Source organism: Neofelis nebulosa, chromosome 13 (assembly GCF_028018385.1).
Source record: "Neofelis nebulosa isolate mNeoNeb1 chromosome 13, mNeoNeb1.pri, whole genome shotgun sequence".
NCBI classification, from domain to species: Eukaryota; Metazoa; Chordata; class Mammalia; order Carnivora; family Felidae; genus Neofelis; species Neofelis nebulosa.
This window is the reverse complement of record NC_080794.1, coordinates 92099007-92121939: the sequence shown is the minus strand read 5'-3', so window position 1 is coordinate 92121939 and position 22933 is coordinate 92099007. Positions and strand designations below refer to the sequence as shown.

General features: G+C 61.0%; 1 protein-coding gene across 1 annotated transcript in view; it reads right to left on the bottom strand.

The window, feature by feature from the left end:
- Window positions 1-21904, bottom strand: part of ADGRA1 (adhesion G protein-coupled receptor A1) — a 34243-nt gene extending 12339 nt beyond the window's left edge. Inside the window, exons 1-5 of the mRNA XM_058698214.1 lie at window positions 21416-21904; window positions 20583-20784; window positions 13260-13387; window positions 11069-11192; window positions 4809-4930 (exon numbers count right to left, since the gene is read on the bottom strand). Coding sequence (XP_058554197.1) covers window positions 4809-4930; window positions 11069-11192; window positions 13260-13387; window positions 20583-20784; window positions 21416-21615 — 776 coding nt within the window. The 5' untranslated portion in view covers window positions 21616-21904. The remainder of the gene's footprint in view (window positions 1-4808; window positions 4931-11068; window positions 11193-13259; window positions 13388-20582; window positions 20785-21415) is intronic.
- Between the last annotated feature and the right edge of the window lie 1029 nt (window positions 21905-22933).

The window sequence follows — 22933 nt, the reverse complement described above, 5'->3', positions numbered from 1 at the left end:
TTCTGTTGTTTATAAGCCTCCAGTCGGTGGCATTGTGTCAAGGCAGCCAGCACGGATGGAGACCTAACAGAAGGTGTGGAAGCCTTGAGAAGGTCTGTCTCCTGAGAGACCTTGCTGAAGGGGCTGAGTAGCGCCGTTGGGGGCACCACGGCTTTGGCCAGCACAGCACTGCTGCCCAGGGCGTGCACTGCTCTCCCCGCCACGCTCCAGCGTGCTCAGGGCTGACGCTGCTCCCGCAGAGCCGCTGTGCGGGAAGTGAGGGGCTGTGGTCCTTAAATTGTCTGTACTGGTGACCATGGTGGTGAGGTGGTGAGGCCGGCTGGAAAAGCGCAGACGCGGGAAGAGAAGACATCTGAGTAGCAGTTAAAGGGATCCAAGGCAGTGACGAACGGCTCGCGGTGGTTTGGCCTGGAGCCCTCAGCGCGGTGCGACCTCGCAGACTTGGGAGCCGTTCATGAGTCCTGTTCTCTGTGGAGAAGGCTGGCGCAGAGAACACGCAGCATTGTTCTTGTCTCAGTGTTTCTGGGCCCGTCTGCCTTCTCTTACCACGTGCTTGGACATGAGCAGGGGCTGGCGGGCATGTCTGGGACACATGCAGCGCAGTGTGCCCGCAGCGGCCGGGTCCGTAGACTGGGCTGGGGGCGGGCTGGAGACAGACTGGGGCAGAGTCAGGGACTGGGGACCACCTGATGTGGGTCGGGGGACAAGGACCATCAGGAGCAGCGATAGCTCTTTGACATGAATGGTGGGACGGGGAACACATGGGGGACATGGGGTGGGGGCTAGTTCCTGGGGACACACGGGGGACATCAGGTGGGGGTTAGTTCTTGAGGACACACAGGGGACGTGGGGTGGGGTTAGTTCCTGGGGACACATGGGGGACGTGGGGTGGGGTTAGCTCCTGGGGGACACATGGAGACATCAGGTGGGCTCCTGGAATCTGTCTGACACCCAGCCCTGACCCCACAGAGTAGCTGGCCTCTTGGGGCTGACCCCTCTCATCTCCTGTTGTCCCTCGCATCCCCTGTCCTCAAGGCCATCGCTTCTCAACACGCACTGCCTAGCACTGGTCTTGCCCTCCTGCGTGGGAAAGCCAGACCCTGGGGCTGGGACCCTGCACCCCAAGCTGAGGCTCTGAGTCTGTCCTATCCCTGAGCCGCACCTCCGAGGCCATGGGACAATACTTCTAGTGAGATTTACCCCTTGGTTCCAGGCAGTGACATTTGGCAAGAGGCACGGAGGCAGCACTGAGGGACAGGGATGGGACTCACACTTAGTGCACAGCCACACCTGTGGGAACATACCAGAAGGGCCAGCGCTCTGGTGGGTGATGCCTGGGGCCGGCCACGGCCTCAGCCAAGGTGCTCCCCAAAGATGGAAGTACCCACTGGGCCGCAGCCCCACAGTGCCCCCCAACCCCACGCGGAGAAAGCCCACACGGCCAACCTGGCCTCGGGGGTTCAGCCAGCAGGCCGAGCAGTGTAACATACCCCTCGAGGCTGCCCCGCCACACCTGCGCCCCGGGGCAGGGATGAGGGTAGGAACGAGGGGCTGTGTGCTCCTGTCACTGTGATGGGGACCTCCCCCTGAGGCCGCCAGCCACCTTGGTCGAGCTGGAATTTCCTTCCCTCAGCTTGCCACTGAAGTGCACGGGTGTCGAGGGGACCCCCCACCCCAAGACCTAACCATATATGGAAATTAAACAGCACACTTTCATGCAACCAACAGGCCAAAAAAAGAAAAGGAAAAGAAAAAGAAAAAACAAACAGGAAAATCAGACAATACTTAAAATGAGTGAAAATCCCTGCAGCATGTCCGGACTCATCGGCAGAAATGTCTAACAGACAGACTAAGACAGAGAGAGAGGACTAGAATTGTATGGCAGTTCTGGCCCGAGCAATTAGGCCAGAAAAGAAGTAAAGGCCACCAGAACTGGACAGGAAGCAGGAAGCAGTCCCGGAGTGCCCGGGTCGCAGTCGTACAGACATGACCCGACGGGATCCACGGGAAAGCTCCTGGACACATTCAGCAAACCCCCAGGACGGAAGACCGCACGATATCCGGCTGTGTTTCTACCCGTGAGCTAGAATCAACCCCAAGAGAACATTAAGGAGACAATCCCATTCACAACAGCATGAAGACAATGCTTCGGGAAAAGTCCTCCGCAGGCGGCCTGAGACGCGTGCTCTGAGAGCCAGAAATGTTGCCGACAGAAATCTCGCGGACACCAATAAAGGGACAGATGTCCTGTGTTACTGCGTGGATGCTGTGAATGTTAATGTGCCATGCTCTTTCCGTGCCAGGCAGCTTCCATCAAAACTCCAGTGGCCGTGTGTGCAGAACTGATCCAAATATTCATGTGCAGGGGACCATGAGTAGCCAGACCAATCTTGAAACACAAGATCCATCTGTCCTCTCTGCCCCTGGAACCGGCCCTAACGGGAGGGTGGTGAGCCTGACCCCCGGAGCGGGGGCCTCAGTGGGGACTGTCCCCTCTGCTGAGTGGGGATCACCCCCGGGGCTCAGGCAGGAAGGAGAATCTGGCCTGAGATGTCTTCCACTCCAGAGTCCTGTAAAATTTTATGTGGCTGTGGTTTCCTTGAAATCTCCAAATGGGCTTGGTTTTCCCCAAGGCTGAGCAGAGGGGCCTGTGGAGCAAGCGGGCAGACCCCAGTGCGGGCTCTCAGGCCCCACAGACGGACTCCCCTGCGGCAGACCCCTTGGTGGCATCTCTGTGGCCAACTGGCCGCGGGGCCAACATAAGAAATTAGACAATCGGCCCCTTGTTTCTCAAAAAGCTGTGTGCTCTGAGTTCACACAGAAGGTTTGAACCCACAACTATTTTCTTTTTACTTCTCATCGGAAAACTTCAGAGGGAGGACACAGGGGCCCCCGTCTGCAGACCGTAGCACCAGCTCTGGTCGCTGCCAGCGCTGCCCGGGCCTCGCCAAGGGTCAGCAGGACGTGATGTGATGCTCTGCTCAGCATTCAGCATACGGTGTGGCCCGGGGGCCCTTCCCTCCCCAGAAGACTCCAGAACTACATTTGTGCTGACGTGGGCACACACAGGCTACTTTGCAGCGCTGGGCATGGGGTCAGGGGCCAGATAAAAGGATGCCTCCTGGGGGCCAGCAGGAAGAGCCATCGCTGGTAAGAATGGCCCCGGCTGGTGTTGGGCCTGCAGGGTGAGTGTGGATGGCAAGTCGAGGGGCCTCTGGGAGGAAAAGACTTTGGCCCCCACCTTCTGGGGTTCCCACCACAAGCCCCAGGCCAGGCGTGGCCCGAAGAGGCAGCGGGGGAGGACGGGCCCTCCGCAGAGCCCAGAGTCAATGTCTCCACCCTCCTGAGTGTGAACCTGACAGAGGTCAGTCCCCTAGGGAGCTGTTGGGATCACATCGCCATGTCCCCCCGCCCCCCCAGTGTCCAGCTTTTTGCACCAAAGAAGGGGACGTGGGGGAGAGGTGCTGGTGGTTTCTAGGCAACACAACAAAAGGAGTAAGTATCTCAGAGTTATCTGTCTCTGTGACATGGCCAGTTCAGTGCATAGCCACCGAGCCCAGACCCCTCTAGACCCGGGTGCTCTGAGACCCTCGAGCTCATGGCCCATGGAACCGATGTCCCTCCAGCCTCGGGCCCTCCGAGCCCACAGACCCCCACGACCCGAGGTTCCCTGAGTCCACAGCCCACAGAGAACAGGCCCACCGAGCCCATAGCGCCACAAGACCCCAGACCCCTGAAGCCCACAGCCCATGGAGCACAGGCCCGTGAGCCACAGACCTGTTGCTCCTGGAAGCCCCTGGGAGTCTGGCTCAGTCACACGTGTTCTGAGGCTGTCAGAGAGACAAGTGCCAGAATGCTCCGTGGCCTCCATCTCATTCTTCAAAAAGCCAGGCAGCGTTTCAATCAATTATAGGCCAGGAAATTCATTTTGAGAGTGATTTTTAAACCCTGGGGATCTGGGGCCTCCCCGGCAGGAGAAACGAGGCCCTGAAGTCCTGCCTTCTGGCCCCTGCCCGCAGCAGAAGCACCAGCTGTGTGGTCAGGGGTCTGCTAGCTTCCGAAAATCAGACGGTGTCGGAAAACCTCTGGGGGAGGTCACCTTGCTTATTAAAGGATGAGGCATTGTTTTATCTGCCTCAAAATGAGTTCTTCTGACGGTTTTTAGGTGCACAGAGGTACTCCCAGGTAGCCCTTCAAATTTGGACCCAGACAGAGCTCAGCCCGAGGGGCTGGGTGTCCATGGCCCTGGGACCAGGCCACAACCTCCCCGGGACATCCGCTGCCCCTCACAGGGACCACCTGTCCACCCTGAACCTTCCTAGCTTGTCCAAGTAACAGTCCACTGGCTGGAGCAGGGGCCCCTCTCCAGACCCATCTGCCACCAGCCTTGAAAGGCCCAGGCCACGGGGTCACCTTGGGGTCAGCGACCGAGCCACCTGGGTCTCTCCCAGCTAACGAGCAGGTACCCTGGCTCACTGAGGCTCGTGAGTGAACTGTCGCCGAGGCCGGAGCACTGACCCATCACCCAGGGCCATCTCTGCTGTAGCCCCAGGGGCGCAGAGCTCTCTAGCACAGAGGCACGCCCAGCTGCCAGGGGGACACATCGGCCCCCAGACCTGCCGATCTGGCTCCGGCTCTACCCCCAGCACCCCGACATCCCTCCCCGGCACCCCACCATGCCCCCAGCACCCGCCCTGGCCCTGGCCACCTGTGCAGACCGGGTTGTCCCCGGACCCCGTTTCCCTTTGAGCCGGTGTGCCGAGACCCCCGGAAGGTAGACCAGGTGGCCAGGCGTGCGTGCTCGGTACCTGAGCAGGGGCTGCCTGGGGCAGGGCGGGGCCTTCTTGGTCACCTGCTTGTAGATGTTCCTGGCGGTCACCCCGATCCACAGCATGGTGGCCAGCGTGGAGTAGTGCAGCAGGATGCCCACCTGCGGGGAGAGGCCGGTCAGCAGCGCCTCCGAGGGCCGCCCCCCAGCGTGCTGCCCCGGAGACCGTGTGCCCCCCGAGGCCTGGGCCTGGGCCCTCCTGCTCCCTTCGCTTCCTCAGGATTCAGCTTGATAGTGACAGGGGATGAGCCCCGCAGGAGGGCACGTGGGGGTCTCACTCAGCGCCAATGTCCCCTTCACAGGGAGTTGCCCGGGCCTCCAGGACTCTGGAGCTGGTTAGATTTGTGTCCTGAGGAGACATGGGGCTGGGGACCCCCGGGCCCACACACACGGTACCTCCCGGGCGGTCCGCGAGAGGCTGGCCTCATAGGTGCCCCTCCGTGCGTGCACAGTGCCCGCCAACGTGCCCATGGTCAGCCTGGCCCAGACGCGGGAACCCGAGGGCTCCAGGGAGGACGTCCTCTGGGCTGGGCCCCACACGGGTGGGCCTCAACTGGTGCGGGCGGCCCTGCAGCAGGGGTCTCCCCACGAGGCTGGTGTTGGGGTTGCGTGTGACATAAAGCACCTCCAGGATCAGCCGCTGACGTCCGCTCCCACAGGCGCAGCTGCTGGTTGCTGTGGGAGCTGCTGGCCGAGCTTTTACCCCTCCCCCAGCACTTACTGTGTTAGCTAATCATGCTCCTCTGTCTCCACCTGCTTCTAGAAAACGAGGTTACCTACAAAGCAAGAACCTGACATTTCACGATGACAAGTAAATCATGGCTGTGATCGGAAAGGTGATTCTCTGAATAAAGCTAACATTGCATTATAATGATTTATTGAATCCGGAATTCAAGTTTCACTTATTAGAAAACCTCAAATAACCAAGGGGAACGGGATGGGTGGGGTGGGAGCCCCGGAGCTGTTTGTGGTTTCAGGGGCCTCCCTGCACACGCCTGGTGAGTGCCGCCTTTTCTGCAGCCTTTTCTGCGGCCTTTTCCGCAGCCTGGCCTGGGCCTTCTGTGGGTGCCCGTGTGCCGGACCTCACCCCAGCCTGGGAACTGGGGGGCAGGCACTCTGCACCTGAACCAGGAGGAAGGAAGGGGCGTGTCCGTCTGGCCCTCAACTGAAGGATCGTGGGCTCTCTGTTGAGGGGACAGCAGCGTGGCCGTCACCGCAGGTGACTGGAAACAGACGCCGAGTCCACAGAGAAGCCCCAGGGTCAGCAGGGGGTGGAAAGAGCCGGCTATGCTCCCGATGGGCTGCTCTGAGCCTCGCCCGCCGGGGGGTTGCAGCCTCCCCCTCCCAGACGCCACTTTGGGCCGGACACGTGGAGAGGTCATAGGACCCCCCACCTCGGCTCGCACACCCGGCTGCCACCAGGACCGGCAGGCTGCCCCACTCTCGGCCCCAACCCGGCGCTGACGCACATCATCATATGGGGCCACTGGCGGCCAGCCGTTTGTGTTCACGATGTCACTTAGGACTTTAATGAGGTGCCCGGTCATCTTCTTGTTGCCATAGCAACCATCTGTTCTCCAGCCGACCAAGTTTCGGGCCACAGAGCATGAGTGTGAGCCACACCTGGATAGGGAAGGCTGGCGGGGGCGTCCCGTGTTCAGGTGCCAGGGTGGTCTCCAGCTTGTCCCCTGTCAGCGTGGGGGCAGGCCTGGCTGCCCCCTGGAGGAAAACCACATTTACCATGAATTGGCTTGTGGAGATGTGGAGGCTAAGAAGTCTGAGACCCGTGGCTCGTGGTGGGCAGGCTGGAGGCCCAGGAGACCCGACTGTGCTCCCGCCAAGACCTATGTCCCAGCCTGGACAGGCACAGAGAGAGTCCCTCCTTCCTCTGTCATCGTCCCCAGGCCCCTGGTGGAGAGGATGAGCCCCATGATGGGGAGGGCACCTGCCTGAGCCAGCCCACCGGTTCCAGCACTGACCGCATCCACACCGCACGGACGCACCCAGAATGATGTCGGCCAAATGTCGGCCCCGTGATCAGTCAAATCGCCACATTAAAGCCAACTGTCCTGGCTTCTGACGCTGTGGTCTCCCAGCCGTGCCTCGTCAGGCCTGCCTCCTCTCCAGTGGGCAGAGGACAGGGTGTCTATGCTGGGTTACCCTCCATAACAGTAGCGACGTTTCTGTCTTCGTCTGCAAGGCACAGGCCCGACTTAGAGAAATGTCGGGGGAGTCACTTCAAGAATGCCACCTGGAGGGCTCGCTGGGGTTGCAGCCCCGTCTCCTCACCTGGGCCCCATCTCTGTCCAGAGAACAGAGGTCACTGTTCCCTCTCGTGCACGTGGTGCTCTCTGTCCCTCTTCCCCAGCCGGAAAGCTGGGCAGTGCAGCCAGAGTTAGCACGGCTCTGCTCGAAATTCGCGAATGAATGACCGAAGGTATCACGCCCCGCTCCCGGGGACACGTAGCCCGGAGGTCAGGGTGGGATCTACTCCGGAGCTCATAGGCTGGCTTCCCCCGACGGGGTTCCTGAGGATGGCCACCACAGGAGAATCAACCGTTTCTCACACTACCGTCATCACCTCTGCAGACCTTGCCTCCCCGGACCCTTCCAGGCCCGGAGCGCTCCCCGACCTGCCACGCTCCTAGGGTGTCCACCTGGCTAACGAGGCCCCTGGCCTCCAGGAACCCCCATCCAGGCTGGAGCATGGACACAGTTCCCGGGTTTCGGGAGGGGGTGGGCTCCCCAGCGGCACCGAGAAGCCTGGGGGGAGGGGGTGCTGAAGCCGGCTCCTCGCCGCCAGGGACCCGGCACAAGAGCCCTCGTTGGCCGAGCGCGACATTTCACTGCCCTCGGCGGGCTCCGCTTTTCGGCAGGCACCTCCAGGCAGGACATGGATTGGGTTTCCCAGGGTATGTGCTGCGGTTGTCGCCGTGCCTATCCAAAGGCTTAAGGAAGCGTGTCTGCCCCTCAGTGCGGTTTTTAGTTACCTGCTGGCGGCTTTGCTGCTGGGGCTCCAACGTGGATGGCAGAATCCGGTTCTCGGTGGGGTGCATGGCCTGGACGGGGATTCGCAGGAAACCGAGCCGGATGTCAGGCTGCCTGGGCCCTGGGACGAGGTGCTGTCTGGTGGCCAGTGCCTGGAGCCGGAGCTCAGCCCGATTCTTCCCCATGCCACCCCTGCTTGAACAGCCTCTCACCCTCCCGCCCCAGGGTGAGTCGCCTGCCATCTGTGCAGGGGACAGGTCATTTTGTGTGCACAGACTGCCATCGAGGTCGCCACCGGTGCACCTGAGTGTCAGATAATTAGGCCTCAGCAGCTTCCACAGCATCAGTAAATGGTTGTAGGATTCACAGCAACAGAGGCTATAAGGGGAGTGACATGAGCGCCGTGGATGCCAGGCTGAGACCCTCCCACCACGTGGCCCCGGCAGACACACACCACCAATGGCAGAACCGGAAGAGGGGAGTCCTTGGTAAGATGGCTCTTCAGTCCATGGGGCAGCCCCCATCTGGCTCCTGCCTGGGGACTGGAGGTCACTGTCCACTTGGAAGTCACTGTCCAATTGGAGGAGACTGTCCACCTGGAGGTCACTGTTCACCTGGAGGTCACTATCCACTTGGAGGTCGCTGTCCACCTGGAGGTCACTGTCCACCTGGAGGTCACTGTCCACTTGGAGGTCACTGTCCACTTGGAGGTCACTGTCCACCAGGAGGTCACTGTCCACTTGGAGGTCACTGTTCACCTGGAAGAGACTGTCCACTGGGAGGTCACTGTCCACTTGGAGGAGACTGTTCACCTTGAGGTCATTGTCCACCTGGAGGTCACTGCCCACTTGGAGGTCACTCTCCACCTGGAAGTCATTGTCCACTTGGAGGTCACTGCCCACTTGGAGGTCACTGTTCACCTGGAGGTCACTGTCCACCTGGAGGTCACTGCCCACTTGGAGGTCACTGTTCACCTGGAGGTCACTGTCCACCTGGAGGTCACTGTCCATCTGGAGGTCACTGTCCACCTGGAGGAGACTGCCCACCTGGAAGTCACTGTTCACCTGGAGGTCACTGTCCACTTGGAGGTCACTGTCCCCTTGGAGGAGACTGCCCACCTGGAGGTCACTGTCCACCTGGAGGTCACTGTCCCCCTGGACATCACTGTCCACTTGGAGGTCACTGTCCACTTCGAGGTCACTGTCCACTTGGAGACTGTCCACCTGGAGGTCACTGTTCACCTGGAGGTCACTGTCCACTTGGAGGTCACTGTCCCCTTGGAGGAGACTGTCCACCTGGAGGTCACTGTTCACCTGGAGGTCACTGTCCACCTGGAGGAGACTGTCCACCTGGAGGTCATTGTCTACTTGGAGGTCACTGTCCACTTAGAGGAGACTGTTCACCTGGAGGAGACTGTTCACCTGGAGGTCACTGTCCGCTTGGAGGAGACTGTTCACCTGGAGGTCATTGTCCACCTGGAGGTCACTGTCCACCGGGAGGTCACTGTCCACTTCGAGGTCACTGTCCACTTGGAGGAGACTGTCCACCTGGAGGTCACTGTTCACCTCGAGGTCACTGTCCACTTGGAGTCACTGCCCACTTGGAGGTCACTGTTCACCTGGAGGTCACTGTCCACCTGGAGGTCACTGCCCACTTGGAGTCACTGTTCACCTGGAGGTCACTGTCCACCTGGAGGAGACTGTCCACTTGGAGGTCATTGTCCACTTGGAGGTCACTGTCCACTTGGAGGTCACTGTCCACTTAGAGGAGACTGTTCACCTGGAGGTCACTGTCCACCTGGAAGAGACTGTCCACCTGGAGGTCACTGTCCATTTGGAGGAGACTGTTCACCTGGAGGTCATTGTCCACCTGGAGGTCACTGCCCACTTGGAGGTCACTGTCCACCTGGAGGTCACTCTCCACCTGGAGGTCATTTTCCACTTGGAGGAGACTGTGTACCTGGAGGTCACTGTCCACTTGGAGGTCACTCTCCACTTGGAGGTCACTGTCCACTTATAGGAGACTGTTCACCTGGAGGAGACTGTTCACCTCGAGGTTACTGTGCACCTGGAAGAGACTGTCCACCTGGAGGTCACTGTCCACTTGGAGGAGACTGTTCACCTGGTGGTCATTGTCCACCTGGTGGTCACTGTCCCCTTGGAGGAGACTGTCCACCTGGAGGTCACTGTCCACCTGGAGGTCACTGTGCACCTGGAGATCACTATCCACCTGCAGCAGACTGTCCACCTGGAGGAGACTGTCTGCCTAAAGGTCATTGTCCACCTGGAGGTCACCATCCACCTGGAGGTTAATGTCCACTTGGAGGTCATTGTTCACCTAGAGGTTACCCTGCCCGTGGAGGCCACTGTTCACCTGGAGACTACTGTCCACATCACAGGAAACTCTACCTGGAGATCGCTGTTCATTCTGGAGGTCACTGTCCACATAGAGGTGACTATCCACCTGGGCTGAGCTGGAGCCAGGAGCAAGGGGTGTGAGCGAGGCTCTGGAGGGTGGAGCCTACAGAGAGACTTGGGTGTGGGGCCGCCTGTCCTGGGCCAGGGCCGCACGGAGCAGCAGGAGGAAGCAGGTGCTGCTGGTGGGAAGGCCCCCTCCGAGCTCTGTCAGAACCAAAGGGCGTTTCCCCCCTTTTGAAGGAAAAGTCAGGTGAGGCCATGGAGTGGAAAGAAGGCCCTTTGGTGACTTGTTCTCAATGCTGCGATGTTCAGAAGCCCCTATTCTGCCTGAGACGGGAGCAGAGCCTCTCGGAGTGAGCTCCGTGTGGGGGGCAGGGCCTCTGCGGCCTGGACTCCCCAGCCACCTGCTCTGGTGCCAGAGCATACCTGGACGGCGGTGGCGGGGGGTGGCAGTTGGCCCCTTCTCTGTGCTCCTGTCTCTGGGCCAGTCTCTGGGAGGCGGGAAGCTCCCGACCCTATTCCGGGGACCAGCACCGTTTGCCGGACAGGAAGCGTCCAGTCCGCATGTGACCAGACGCCTCGGAGCCACCTGGTCAAGCGAAAAGCAAAGTACCTGACACGATCCAGTGCTGAGCAGCATAGTCAGCCTCACGTGGCACAAAGGCTGTAATACAGGTGCCCTGGATGCTGAACTACTCCCTCCAGGAGACACATCTGGACAAACACTCGAGTGTTTTTTCAGAAACAAGACAATTATCACACATTTCCCTTTTGGTAGGAGCGGCGGTAAACACTCTAAGTTTTGTCGCAGAATGAGGGTGTGGATGGCACTCACCGCCTGGCACAGGATTGGGTATGTGGTGCGGTTCACGCCGCCGGCGAACACTGTGAAGGTCAGAGCCGCGTGAAAGCAGAAGTTGAGGAGCGTGTGCCGGCCTTTCCGGCTGATCCGGATGGCACTGTGGGAGACGGAGATGTCCCATCAGGACCCAGCACGCAGAGCCGGGCGCACACATCAGCCCTCTTCCCCAGTTGCCACGCTCCGTCCACGGGGGGACCGAGCTGAAGACCCCCGAGGTGTCGCCCAAAGAGGCCGGGGGAGCCCACCCAAAGGACCAGATGGATGGGAACACACAGGGTGTGTGTGGCACCCTCAGTGTGTGCTTGTTGGACGTTTTTGTGTTACATCGACTTGGAACGCTAGACTGGAGGGTTTTGAGAAATCTCGAACCTGGTCATTGGACAGATGCTAATACCGAAACCTGAGACTCTATGCCTTGTCTGGCCACAGAGCTAGAGGGTGGGACACACCTGGCCACACCCCCTGATTCCCAGGATGGAGTTCTTCTTCCCTCTCTGAGCAGATGTCTGGTACCTCAACAAGAGGGCATGACTGTGACTGACTGGAAGCAAGACCCCTGTAGTCTGTGACCTAGGACCTTGCCTATGGCTGTGACCACCTCCATGACTTGGCCTCACCCTGGCTACGGCCATGGTAGAGATTACTCATCCTATTCTTACAGCTGTAATGGTGGCCACAGTTTCTCCATGGCCTCGGACATGCCCAACCCTCTCCCCATGATCACGGCTTTGGACATGCCCAACCCTCTCCCCATGATCACGGCTTTGGACATGCCCAACCCTCTCCCCATGATCACGGCTTTGGACATGCCCAACCCTCTCCCCATGATCACGGCTTTGGACATGCCCAACCCTCTCTCCATGATCATGGCCTCGGACATGCCCAACCCTCTCCCCATGATCATGGCCTCGGACATGCCCAACCCTCTCCCCATGATCACGGCCTTGGACATGCCCAACCCTCTCCCCATGATCACGGCTTTGGACATGCCCAACCCTCTCCCCATGATCATGGCCTCGGACATGCCCAACCCTCTCCCCATGATCATGGCTTTGGACATGCCCAACCCTCTCTCCATGATCATGGCCTCGGACACGCCCAACCCTCTCCCCATGATCACGGCTTTGGACATGCCCAACCCTCTCCCCATGATCATGGCCTCGGACATGCCCAACCCTCTCCCCATGATCACGGCTTTGGACATGCCCAACCCTCTCTCCATGATCATGGCCTCGGACATGCCCAACCCTCTCCCCATGATCACGGCTTTGGACATGCCCAACCCTCTCCCCATGATCACGGCTTTGGACATGCCCAACCCTCTCCCCATGATCACGGCTTTGGACATGCCCAACCCTCTCTCCATGATCATGGCCTCGGACATGCCCAACCCTCTCCCCACGATCACGGCTTTGGACATGCCCAACCCTCTCCCCATGATCATGGCCTCGGACATGCCCAACCCTCTCCCCATGATCACGGCTTTGGACATGCCCAACACTCTCTCCATGATCATGGCCTCGGACATGCCCAACCCTCTCCCCATGATCACGGCTTTGGACATGCCCAACACTCTCCCCATGACTGTGGCCTTGGACACACCCAAGCCTCTTCTCATCACTGGTTATGCCCACAGTCTAGGCTTTGCTCATGACTTTGATTATGGGCTTGATCCTGACCATGACAGAGACCCCTCCTCACATTTCACAGTGCATCTTCAAGTGATGCAGACACCCCCAGGTCACTTCCCCTCACAGGCAGAGGTGGCCAGGAAACCAGCTCAGAAGAAAGACAACTAGACGCCCCCCTGCCCCGCCCCAGATTAAGAGGCACAACGAAAAGGTGTGTGAGGGTTCCTCGAGCTATGCTAACTTCCCAAGGCTGTGGGCCCTTGGAGCACCTGAACTGACCCTGGGCCATTGGAGGAAGTACCTATTTCACCCCTTTTGATAAGAACATAGGTGGCCCTGGTGGAGGCCTGGAGTGGAAGGGCATGGCTGTCCCTGAAAACTCGGCGGAGGATTTGGGCACGCCTGCCACGTAGGCAGGTGGTCCGTGAAGTACCTTCCAGGGACTTCTCACTACGTGGGGTGGGGAGGGTCTCGTTTTAGGGTTTGCATTTGAAGGTAGAAGCATGCAGTCTTGGTGCCGAGTGGGGCCTTACTTTTGGTGCACGACGTAAGTGATGACAGAGGCGAGGAGGCAGAGCAGCATGACGGCGGTGCAGGCATACACCACGGGGTGCAGGGACTCCCCTGGGTCCTGGGGCAGGGAGAGCACGCTTTTCAAATCCTGGATAGAGCACAGAGCAGAACGAGTGGGCAACGTGGCGAGGAACTGTGCACCTGGCAGAGCCACCTGGCTCCCCCAGGTCTGGCCTCTCCCCTGAAAGCGGTCGGAGGTGTCTCCTGAGTGGAGTGGAGGTTTGTGACGGGCGCCCCGCTTCCTCGGAGCGCGGCTGTCTCCCCAGACCCGCCCGCGCGAGGGTCCGGACGGAGCCGTGCAGATGTCCCGCCTCACGCGCATCAAGATCCTGCCTTACGAGATCCCCCGGGAGAATTTTGTGTCAAGCGAGTCCCTGGAGCTGACTCAGGTCAGTGGAGGAAAAGCAGTTGACGTGATAGGTCGGCAGGGCCCCGAGGCCCTCAGGAGAGCACCCGCCTGGCACGAGATTTACGTGCCGGGACCACGTTCCCAAAACTCCAGCAATAGGAAAAACGGCCGCAAAGCGCATGGTCATGTGGGCGGGTTGGCGAGGCCTGCGCTCCAAGCTCCAAAGCCGGGAGGTTTCTGCCCTGGAGGAGGGGCCCCCAGTGCACAGACCCTCGTCTGCTGTGCGGGCTCCATGGGCTGGGAGTCAGGAGCCCTGGCCTCGTGCATCTATGCCCTCTGCCCTCTGACCCCCCGAGCAACGCTCCAGACACTTCCTGTGTTGTAACTCGCAGCGTCACAGGGAAGCCCTGCTGTGGACTGAGCCAAGCCCCCGGAAGCACAGGCTGACATCCTTGTGCCCCATGTGACTAGTGGAGGTGGCTGTCACAGAGGTGATGGCCATCACAAGAGGTCGTAGGGTGAGGCCTCGTTCGACAGGACCCACGTCCTTATAAGAAGGAGACTTGGACGCGACCTGCCCAGAGGAAGGCCTTTTGAGGACACAGCAGGAAGGCAGCCGTCTACACGGCGGGCTATTTCTCATAGCCCCGTGACATCTGATCTTGAACTTCCAGGCTCCAGGACAGAGAGAAAGACAATTCTGTATTTTAACCTGCTCTGTCTGGGGTGCTGGTTGCAGATCCCCTGGCCTCCCAAGGGGTTCTGGAGATGGACTCCCACTCCTTCCCAGGGCACTGGTTACCTCCTCCCTCCCCCTCCCCCCCCCCTCCCACTCACCGGGCACTTTAAGGCCCCTCCCCAGCCCAGGGTGCTGGTTGTGTCCCCTCCGCCCCCTTCCCCAGGTCTTGACCCCTCAGCTCATGTTCTGAACCGTGGGCTCTACCAGCATGGCCTTGGTACTTGCCAGGCTTGGGGGGCAGGTGAGGGCAGGTGAGGGCTGTGTCCATGGAGGCTGCCCTGGGGAACCCCGGGGAGACAGTGCCGAGCTGCCCAGCTGTGAGGACAGGCTGTGGTCAGGGTGGGGGTTCTGCAGCCTTGTCAGCAGCCGTGCCCGTGGTGGATGTGCCCACCCTGGGCCATGTCTAGATGCGTGGTCAGCGCAGCGGGAAGTGGCCAGTGCTCCTCCAGGAAGGCGCCCAGCCTGAGTCACGTGGGAAGTCGAGAGAAAATCGTCCTTGCAGGGCCCTTGGCCTCGCCATGGCCGGGAAGCTTCTGTGTCCAAGAGCTCAACCTGCTTCATTTCCTGGGGGATAATTTCTTGTCAGTCCAGCTGAGATGAGGCCCTGGCCAGCCGGGGGACAGCCAAGGGCCACCCTGGTGTCCAGCCATGGCCTCTGTCCCCTGATCTGCTCCTGCCAGGGACTTTTCCAAGGAGGTCTCTCTGCTGCCATGATGATAGCAGATGGGATCCTGTCACCAGGGAAAAGGTTCCAAGTGACGTGGACATGACCCAGACTCCTCCCTGTCTGGCCGCTGAGGGATCTAGCTGACTACCAGAGCCGGAAGTAGCACCCCTGGCCCAGCAGATGACCCGATGTGACCGAAGGAGGGGCACTGTGTCACTCGGCAGGCCGTGGGCTGGACACCGTGGTGATCCCCTTATGGTCCTGACTGTCCTTCGGCCAGGAAGCCTGAACGGCAGGTGTGGACGTGCACAGAACACCGAGGACTCCTGTCGGGACGACGGGTTTCAGCAGGACCCGTGCTGCACATGTGGCTCCAATTCCCATGAAATTACGAGCCCAGGAGGAGAGACAGCCAAGGAGGCCGGCCTCAAGGTGACAGGGTTCCAGGGCCCTCTTGGGGAAGTGAGTGTCCTGCCTGATGCAGCTGACCAGGCCCCCCCCCCCCCCCCTCCCCGGCCAACACCGAGGCTCAGCCCCGGGGGAAGGGTCTGCGGCCTGGGTCCCTGCAGGGCTACCCACCCTGGCCACTAACCCATGGCTAATGGAGGCTTCCTCCTAAGGTACACACATCAGGCAGGCCTCGATGGCTGGGGCGGGCACCTGCTGGGCCCTCCATCCTGCAACACAGAACTTCTGTCCGTGTGAGGACAGGTTTCTGTGATGTGGGAATTAATTGCCTGTTGGTGAAGAAAGAACAGGTGTTTTTTGTTTTTAATTTTTTAATGTTTTTATTTATTTTTGAGAGAGAGAGAGACAGAGCACGAGTGGGGGAGGGGCACAGAGCGAGGGAGACACAGTATCCGAAGCAGCTCCGGGCTCTGAGCTGTCAGCACAGACGCGGGGCTCGAACTCATGAACCGTGAGATCATGGCCTGAGCCGAAGTAGGACACCCAACTGACTCAGCCACCCAGGCCCCCCAAGAGTAAGTGTTTTATAAGAAAGGTGGAGCAGGGCCGGGCGTCACAGCTGAACGGGCCTGCTGGGCTCCTGTTGGTGTCCCGGTCCGCTGGAAGTGCTCACACACCTGGCATCCCACGTTCTGGAGCGCTTGCCGTGCGTGATGGTGGGAAGGGTGCGCCCTGTGGCTCCGGAGAGCCCCAAGGGTTTGACACTTGTCACAGGCGGCCAGTGCCAGCTTCCAGCCAGTGGAAAATCACTGCAAAAGTCGAGGAAAGCAAGTTTCTGTGGCCAAATCCTGATATCAGATGATCTTCTCACTGTCCATTTCTTCTGAGAGTTGGACGCTGCTGACAGGTGTGGAGCGGGCCCGGCAGGCTCTCCGCAAGTCAGGCCTGATCGTGTCCCAGAGACGTGCCCGGGCCCTCGTGTGCATGATTAGTTCTTTTCACAAAGACGATGGCTTTTACCCTGGTGTCTAAAAAACACTGGCACTTCTCTTGGAGCCCCCTGGCTGCTGGGACCGGGTTCCTGTGCGCATACATGTGAGCAAGCCGCCGGCGGAGCCCGACCCAAGCGTGTTTTCTCACCAGTGTGCTCGGCACGCCTCGGGCTGAGGCCTGGGGTGGGCCCACACCTCTGGGGACTCGCAGTCCCTTCGTGCCCTGTCTTGGGGCTCCGTCACCACTCCCCCAGAGACCCCCGCCTTCCTGCCGTGTTCGCAGCCCTGACTCTTGGTTGGAGGTGGGGGCAGGGATGGTGGGAGAGGAAGGCGTAGTCTGCAGCGACGCCTGGTGCCCTGCGTCCCCGTCCTGCATGTGTGCCCAGGGTTGGAGAAGCGCGTCCGGTGGCCAGGACACGCATCACAGAGCTTACGTTCGAGCGCATCCTACTCTCCAAGTCTTATCCACACACACTTCATGCTGAGCCAGGGGAAATGAGACCACCGTTCCCGCCACAGGCAAATGCGTCGGGAGGTCAGTTCGAGACGCAGCGTGTCCCGATCGCGGCGCCCGGGCCAGCTCACGCACGGCCGAGGTCACCCTGCTTCAGGGATGCGTTCCCATCTGAGGGTCTGGCTTTGAGCGAGGCAGCAAGGGAGGCTTCTGATCCCAGAAGAGCTGTGCCACGTGAGTTGTCGCAGAAACAGAGCCTCACTTCCTTTCGGCTTCTGCTTTCTTCCTGCAAGTTAGTGACCAAGGGTGCCCTTGTACATTTTTAGAGATGACGCTTAAAACTCAAAGTAGGGAAGGCAAAAGGGAGACACCATTTTATATTTTAGGGTTCACACGTACACAGGTTCCTCCCGGAGGGCCTGCACTGCAAGTGTCCCACGGACAAAATCCTCGTGGTGTGCGGGGCTGACTCCCCGGGACACGTCCCTCCGGGGCCCTTCAGACCAGAACGGACCTCACGCCCGAGAGGCTGGGCTCAGTCCAGACAGCCGCTCCCACCGCCGTGCCCCCAGCCCGCCGTGCCTGCTCACTGCTCTGCCTTTCCAAGCTGCGTGGCCATGTCTCTCCTTCTGGGAAACCGAGGCTCCATCGTCCCACGGGCTGGCCTGCGTCCTCCGTGGAGCCTGGAGGCGCAGAGCCCTGGTCTGGGGTTTGCGGGCATTTCCCCTGGTCCAGAGGCTTACCCTCTTTTTATGCTTTATTATTATTTTAGTTGGGTGTGTCTTTTGGTATGTTTTGCAAATAAATCACCTAGACGTTAAGAGAGACAGGAAGGAAGGAGGAGGGAGGTCTTAAGTCAGGGGCCGGCCGCGGGGCGCAGGGAAGGGGCTTTTCTCCCCAGGAGGCGCAGACCCTCCTCGCCGTCCTCTCTGCCTCTGCTCTGTACCGACTGAGACTGATCTCGCTGTTAGCCCCCAACGCCCCTTGTCTGAGTTTTTAATGATCACTGTATCTTATTGGTCCGTCCATGGCAGCGTCCCGGGGGGCCGCAGAGGCAAAAGGTAAGTAATTTATTCTTCCGGAGCACAAATTATCCTCACTGGACGTCACATTTGTACAGCTGGTGCATGTTTCTCTCATACTTTCCCCGTGTGGGAAATATAGCACAGGGACTGCGCCGGTCCCTGCCCCTCAGGCCTCCACGTCCATGGTCTTTTCAGGGGTTTTAATTCCATTGTTGCTTTTTCAAATGTGGGGTGCTGATGTGCAGAAAAGGGGTGTCCTGAGCGTCCTGTGTCTTTGGGACTCCTCTGCTCCAAGCAGAGCTGGGGGCAGGCCTGGCTTCTCACCCTGTCCTGGCTTCCAGCCTCTGCTGGACGTGACAAAGGATAGTCTGATGACACTGCGGTCAGCCCTGAATTCAGGGCAAGTGTGAGCTCCGTGGGGTCCTTGGCAGCCGCTGGCACCTGCTGGGTCTGGGTCATACCAAAGTGAAGCCACTGAAGGGGGGTCTCTGCCTCTCGGGCTCAACATTAGTGAGCGGACGGACCTGTCCTCTGAGGTCCCCTTGATGTCCCAGTGATCAGAGGAGTCCCCACGACGCCTTGTCAGCCACGGGGGGTGTGGCCGGGAAGGCAGAGCTTGTACAAAATGAACGTGGCCTCCCTCACAGCGACCACGCCGCTTGTCGGGTGAACCACGAGACCTACGCTGTGAAAGGAAACAGGAAGAAAGCACACAACCTCGGACAACCTCTTACTCCCTTCCAAGATGCCACCGAGCTTTGAGGAGGAAAGTGTGCGGATCACAGAAGGCCATGGGGTGCAAAGCAATGCCCGTCTGGCAGCTGCTCGGACGTGAATACCAACAGGGCCACTGTCCACACCTGCCCTGCTTGCTAACAGCCGTGCTGGTGGCCTGTGTCCTGCAGGCCCCACAGGGGAGCGTCCGGGCTGCATGTGCCTTCATGGTCCCACCGGCACGCTGACAGCAGACGGGGCGCCTGTCCAGGAGGGAGGACAGAGCCTCAGTGTAACGCAGGCGTCAGCGTGGCCCCCGAAGCGCTTCCGCAAGACCGAGCGTCTTCACGCCCAGGAGCCAGAAAGCGGGTGGCTGGCCTCGGTGTCAGGGAAGCGGACCGCCAGCCCGGGCACACGTCTGGCTGGCGGTGTGAGTGTAGCAGTGTGGGTGGGCAGGGGCGGGCTACCCTGCTGGCCACAGCCTCTGGTCTTCCTTGTGCCCTGAGCCCCTGGGGCGAAGCCACGCAGGTGTCCGCACTATAGTCTCAGGGACACACGCAGGGAAGCGTTTGCAGCAGAGCGGCCCCCACGCTGGGCTGGGCTCTCCATTTCTTCTGGAGACTCTCCAGTGTAAACGTTATTTGTTAAGAATCAAAGCCCAACGAGCTGCGGAGATCCCAAACCCTCCGGGCAAGTGTAACCCGCCAGTTTTCACTGTCCTGGGCTGGCCAGTGTCCAGCGTCTGGGACCAGAACACAGTCACTGGGGATTGAAGGCAGAGTGTAGACGGGACGCAGAGTGGACATGGGGAGGGTCACCCAGCGGTGCTCGGAGAGGCCAGGGAAGCTGCTGCAGGGTCCTCCCCCCCCCCCCCCCCCCGCCCCCCCAGCCTCCTGCAACATCTCTGAGCTCACCCTTTGTCTGCAAATGACAGGTTCCATTTGCAAATAAGGCTCTAACCTGAGGGTGGAAAGCTGGAAAAATGCCAAGGGGGGGCAGCCCTGTTGGGCAAGGCACCCTGGGTCCCCTAAAAAGCTGGGGCCCCGGCCAGGCCGGAGGCCTCCCCAGGAGTGGTGAGCCTGGACGCACAACCTCTAGGCTGCCTGTCACCCTCCGGGCCGGCGAGGCTTGGAGCAGTGGCATGCACAATGCTGAGTCTTGGCCACAAGCCCGACCTTGTTTGGGCGTCTCGAGCAGAACAGGAAGGAAACGAACAAGTGACTCAGACAGACCCCCCCCCCCCCCCCCCCCAACCCATGAAGCAGACAATCGGTGTGCATTTGAGTCATTGCTGGCGTCCAAGCCACGGCTGCTGCCGGCCACGTGTCCTGTGGCCATCGGCATTCCCTGCACGCGCTGGGCCCTCCACCACCGTCCTTCACAAATACACACAATGCATTATTTACCCGGCCACCAGCCTTCCCGGAACGCAAGCGGCAGCGGCCACATCCAGGCTGCACGAGCCTCCGGGACGAGTCCCCTCATGGCCCTGCCCACAGCAGCCGTGCCCCCTTTTCTGGTGACAGAGGCGTCCTGCCCCCGTCTGCTCTACGTGCTTCTGAAGCCCACCCACGTCTCCCTGCCGTGCAGCCCACTTTCTGATGGGAAGGGGCTGGCGGAGCTGCCCTGGGAGCGCTGCACACGACGGCCTCGGACAGGAGGGGCAGCGACCCCGGCCAGGGACCAGGGGGGGCCTCCCCGGTCCTGCACCCGAGCCCTGGGGGAGGGACCCAGGGCCGCATCTCCTCCCATGATTAAATGGCTCCACATTGCAGCATGCCTGCCACTAATTAGTATGATCGACGCCGAGCAAGCCCACAGCAGAGCAGCCGGCGGGCAGCCCTGGACACCGGGGCCCGATGCTGCTAACTGGCCACGTGGTAACTCCACGGACAGGGGTGGCCGGGCCCCGCTGCCCGGGGGGCGCGTACTCACCATGAGCCCTGCGAAGCTCCTGCAGCCAGAGTGCGGACGGAGCGGGGTCGCCGCCGAGCCGATTATGTGGCACCCTCCTCCCCGCCGGCCTCCATGGCCGTCCCGAAGGTCAAGGTCCCACACAGTGGCTGTGGGGTCCAGCCCGGGGCCAGGGGCCTCAGGGCGACGGTGGGGCGGGTGAGGGTCACGAGGTTGTCCCCATCTGTGAAGACAGGGCACGGTTAGGGCAGGGCGGAGGGTCCCCGGGGCCTCAGCCAGGCGTCGCCCCCCCCCCCCCCCCCCTCCGTGGCCATCCCACCCGGCCAGCCGGTCGGAGCGTCGGGCCGGGGGCTGCGTTGCCAGGGGCACGCGGGGGGCCTGCCGTGTCTGCCGGGCTCTGGTGCTGGCCGGGGGCTCAGGAGCCGCAGGGACCTCGGGAAGCCCTCCCGGAGCACTGCCTTCCCCACGCTGGGAGCCGGCCTCTGCTCGCCGCCCAGCACACGCAGCTCGGCCCCGAAACATGTCTGTCAGCTTAAGTCAGGGAACTGAAGAAGCCTCGACTCGCCGTCCCCACGATCGGCCAGCCCCGGGCCGGCAGACACAGGGGCCGGCGTCGCCCCCCAGACGCGCCATCTCCGTGGCGGCTCCGCGCCTTCCGCGGAACCCAAAGTTGTACAGCATCTGCATCCGGAACAGCAGGAGCCGCCCCAGCCCGCTTGGCGCTGCTGCCCGAGCAACGGCTGGGGGAGTGGACGCCGCGGCCAGCCGGAGGGCTCCGACCCTGCCCGCCGCGCTGCCTCCCTGCCCGGGCCCACCTGCCACGCAGCCCCGGGAAACGCAGCCCAACTTCTCACCTATTCAGGCAGAGGCAGCGGGAGCCCCGGCTCTGCGCCGCGCGGTGCCGACGGGCTGTGGCGAGTTCTCTGTGCCGGCGAGCAGTTTCCCATTCCGAGCTAGCAAGTGGAGTTATCAACAGATTGCAAGACTGCAGCCCGGCCACGGCGCCACGGGCACTGCACCGAGAGAGTGAGTCAGAGCCAGGACCCGCAGACATTCAATGCAATTCTCCGCGGGTGGCTTCCAGAGCTCCGCGTGGGGACCGCCAGCCGCCTCTGCGCCTGCTTCGGAGGGCGGGCGACAGCCGGGCACGGGGACCGGGCCGGGAAGCAGGAGCCGTAACCATGGGGATGGGGGAGGCGCTGATGGCACTGGGCGGGCTGTGGCCCGGCTCCCTGCGGCAGGGCAGAATGGTTCTTCCCAGCCCCGCCGGCCGCCCGGCACACTGCAGAGCCGATTTAAAGAGACAACCGGCCAGGTTTTGCCTCCGCTTCCAACAGAATCGGACAACTCACAGTAAAGCACTTCCCTGAAAGGAGGCGGAAGGAGGACTGGATGATTTCACTTTATTTTTAAACAAAATCCTCGTCCGTTGAAGGCTCCAGGAACAGAAATGTGAGCAAGGAACCGGAGTTCAGAGGAATTCTCATAGTCCTTGTATTAAAATATTCTCAGATCCAAATTGCCTGCCGGTGTGGGTGGGCCGTGGCCTTGCACAGAGAGGCCCCCGCCCCCATCCAGGGTCCTGGCCCAGCCCCCCGTCGGGCCGGGTGCTGGGGGGTGGAGGACAGGTGAGACCCGGGGACGCCGGTGGGCTTTGCAGCCAGCACGACCCCTGTGAGGGCTTCTGGCTCTGTGCCCCCAGTCAGGTGCGGCTGGAGGGCCTGGGGACTGTGCTCGGCACACACATGTGAGCTTGGGGGAGGCCCACGCTCTTCCCTCCCGGCTGGAAGGTCAGGACACTGGTGCCTGCTCGGGAGAGCCCAACCCCCCCCCCCGATTCTGGAGGGCCTGGGCCTGGACTCTGGGGCATCACTAAGATTCACGACTTTCTCAGCTCGTGGCCCTTGCCTCTGGGGGCTGTGTTCCCCATGCTTCTCTGTGGACACAGTGATGAGGCCTGGGATTTGGACAAGGAATGTGAAAGCCAGAGGGGTGAAGAGTGTGCGGCAATGTGGGTGTCCGTCCCCAAGCCCTTACCCGCCCCAGCTTTCCGGGATTGCTCCCCTGGGGGTGGGGGGCCCCGGCTTTTGTTCTGGACAAGTGGGGCAAGGAGGAAGGCGGGAAAGCCCGCTGTGAGCTCAGGGTTCAGCCCAGACTGCTGGGCGGCCCCATGGGGCTTGTCCACCTGTCGATCCCTTCACAAAGACTGTCCACGTTCAGGGCATGACATGAACACGGGCCAATCCCTCACCAGGGCTCCCAGCCCGGAGATGGCAGAAGGGTGGTGGGAAGGGCACAGAGGAGGGGCATTGCTGGCGGCCGCCGGCAGTCTCTTGCTCTGTGCACAGCCTTGTGCTCCGTCCCAAGAGCCT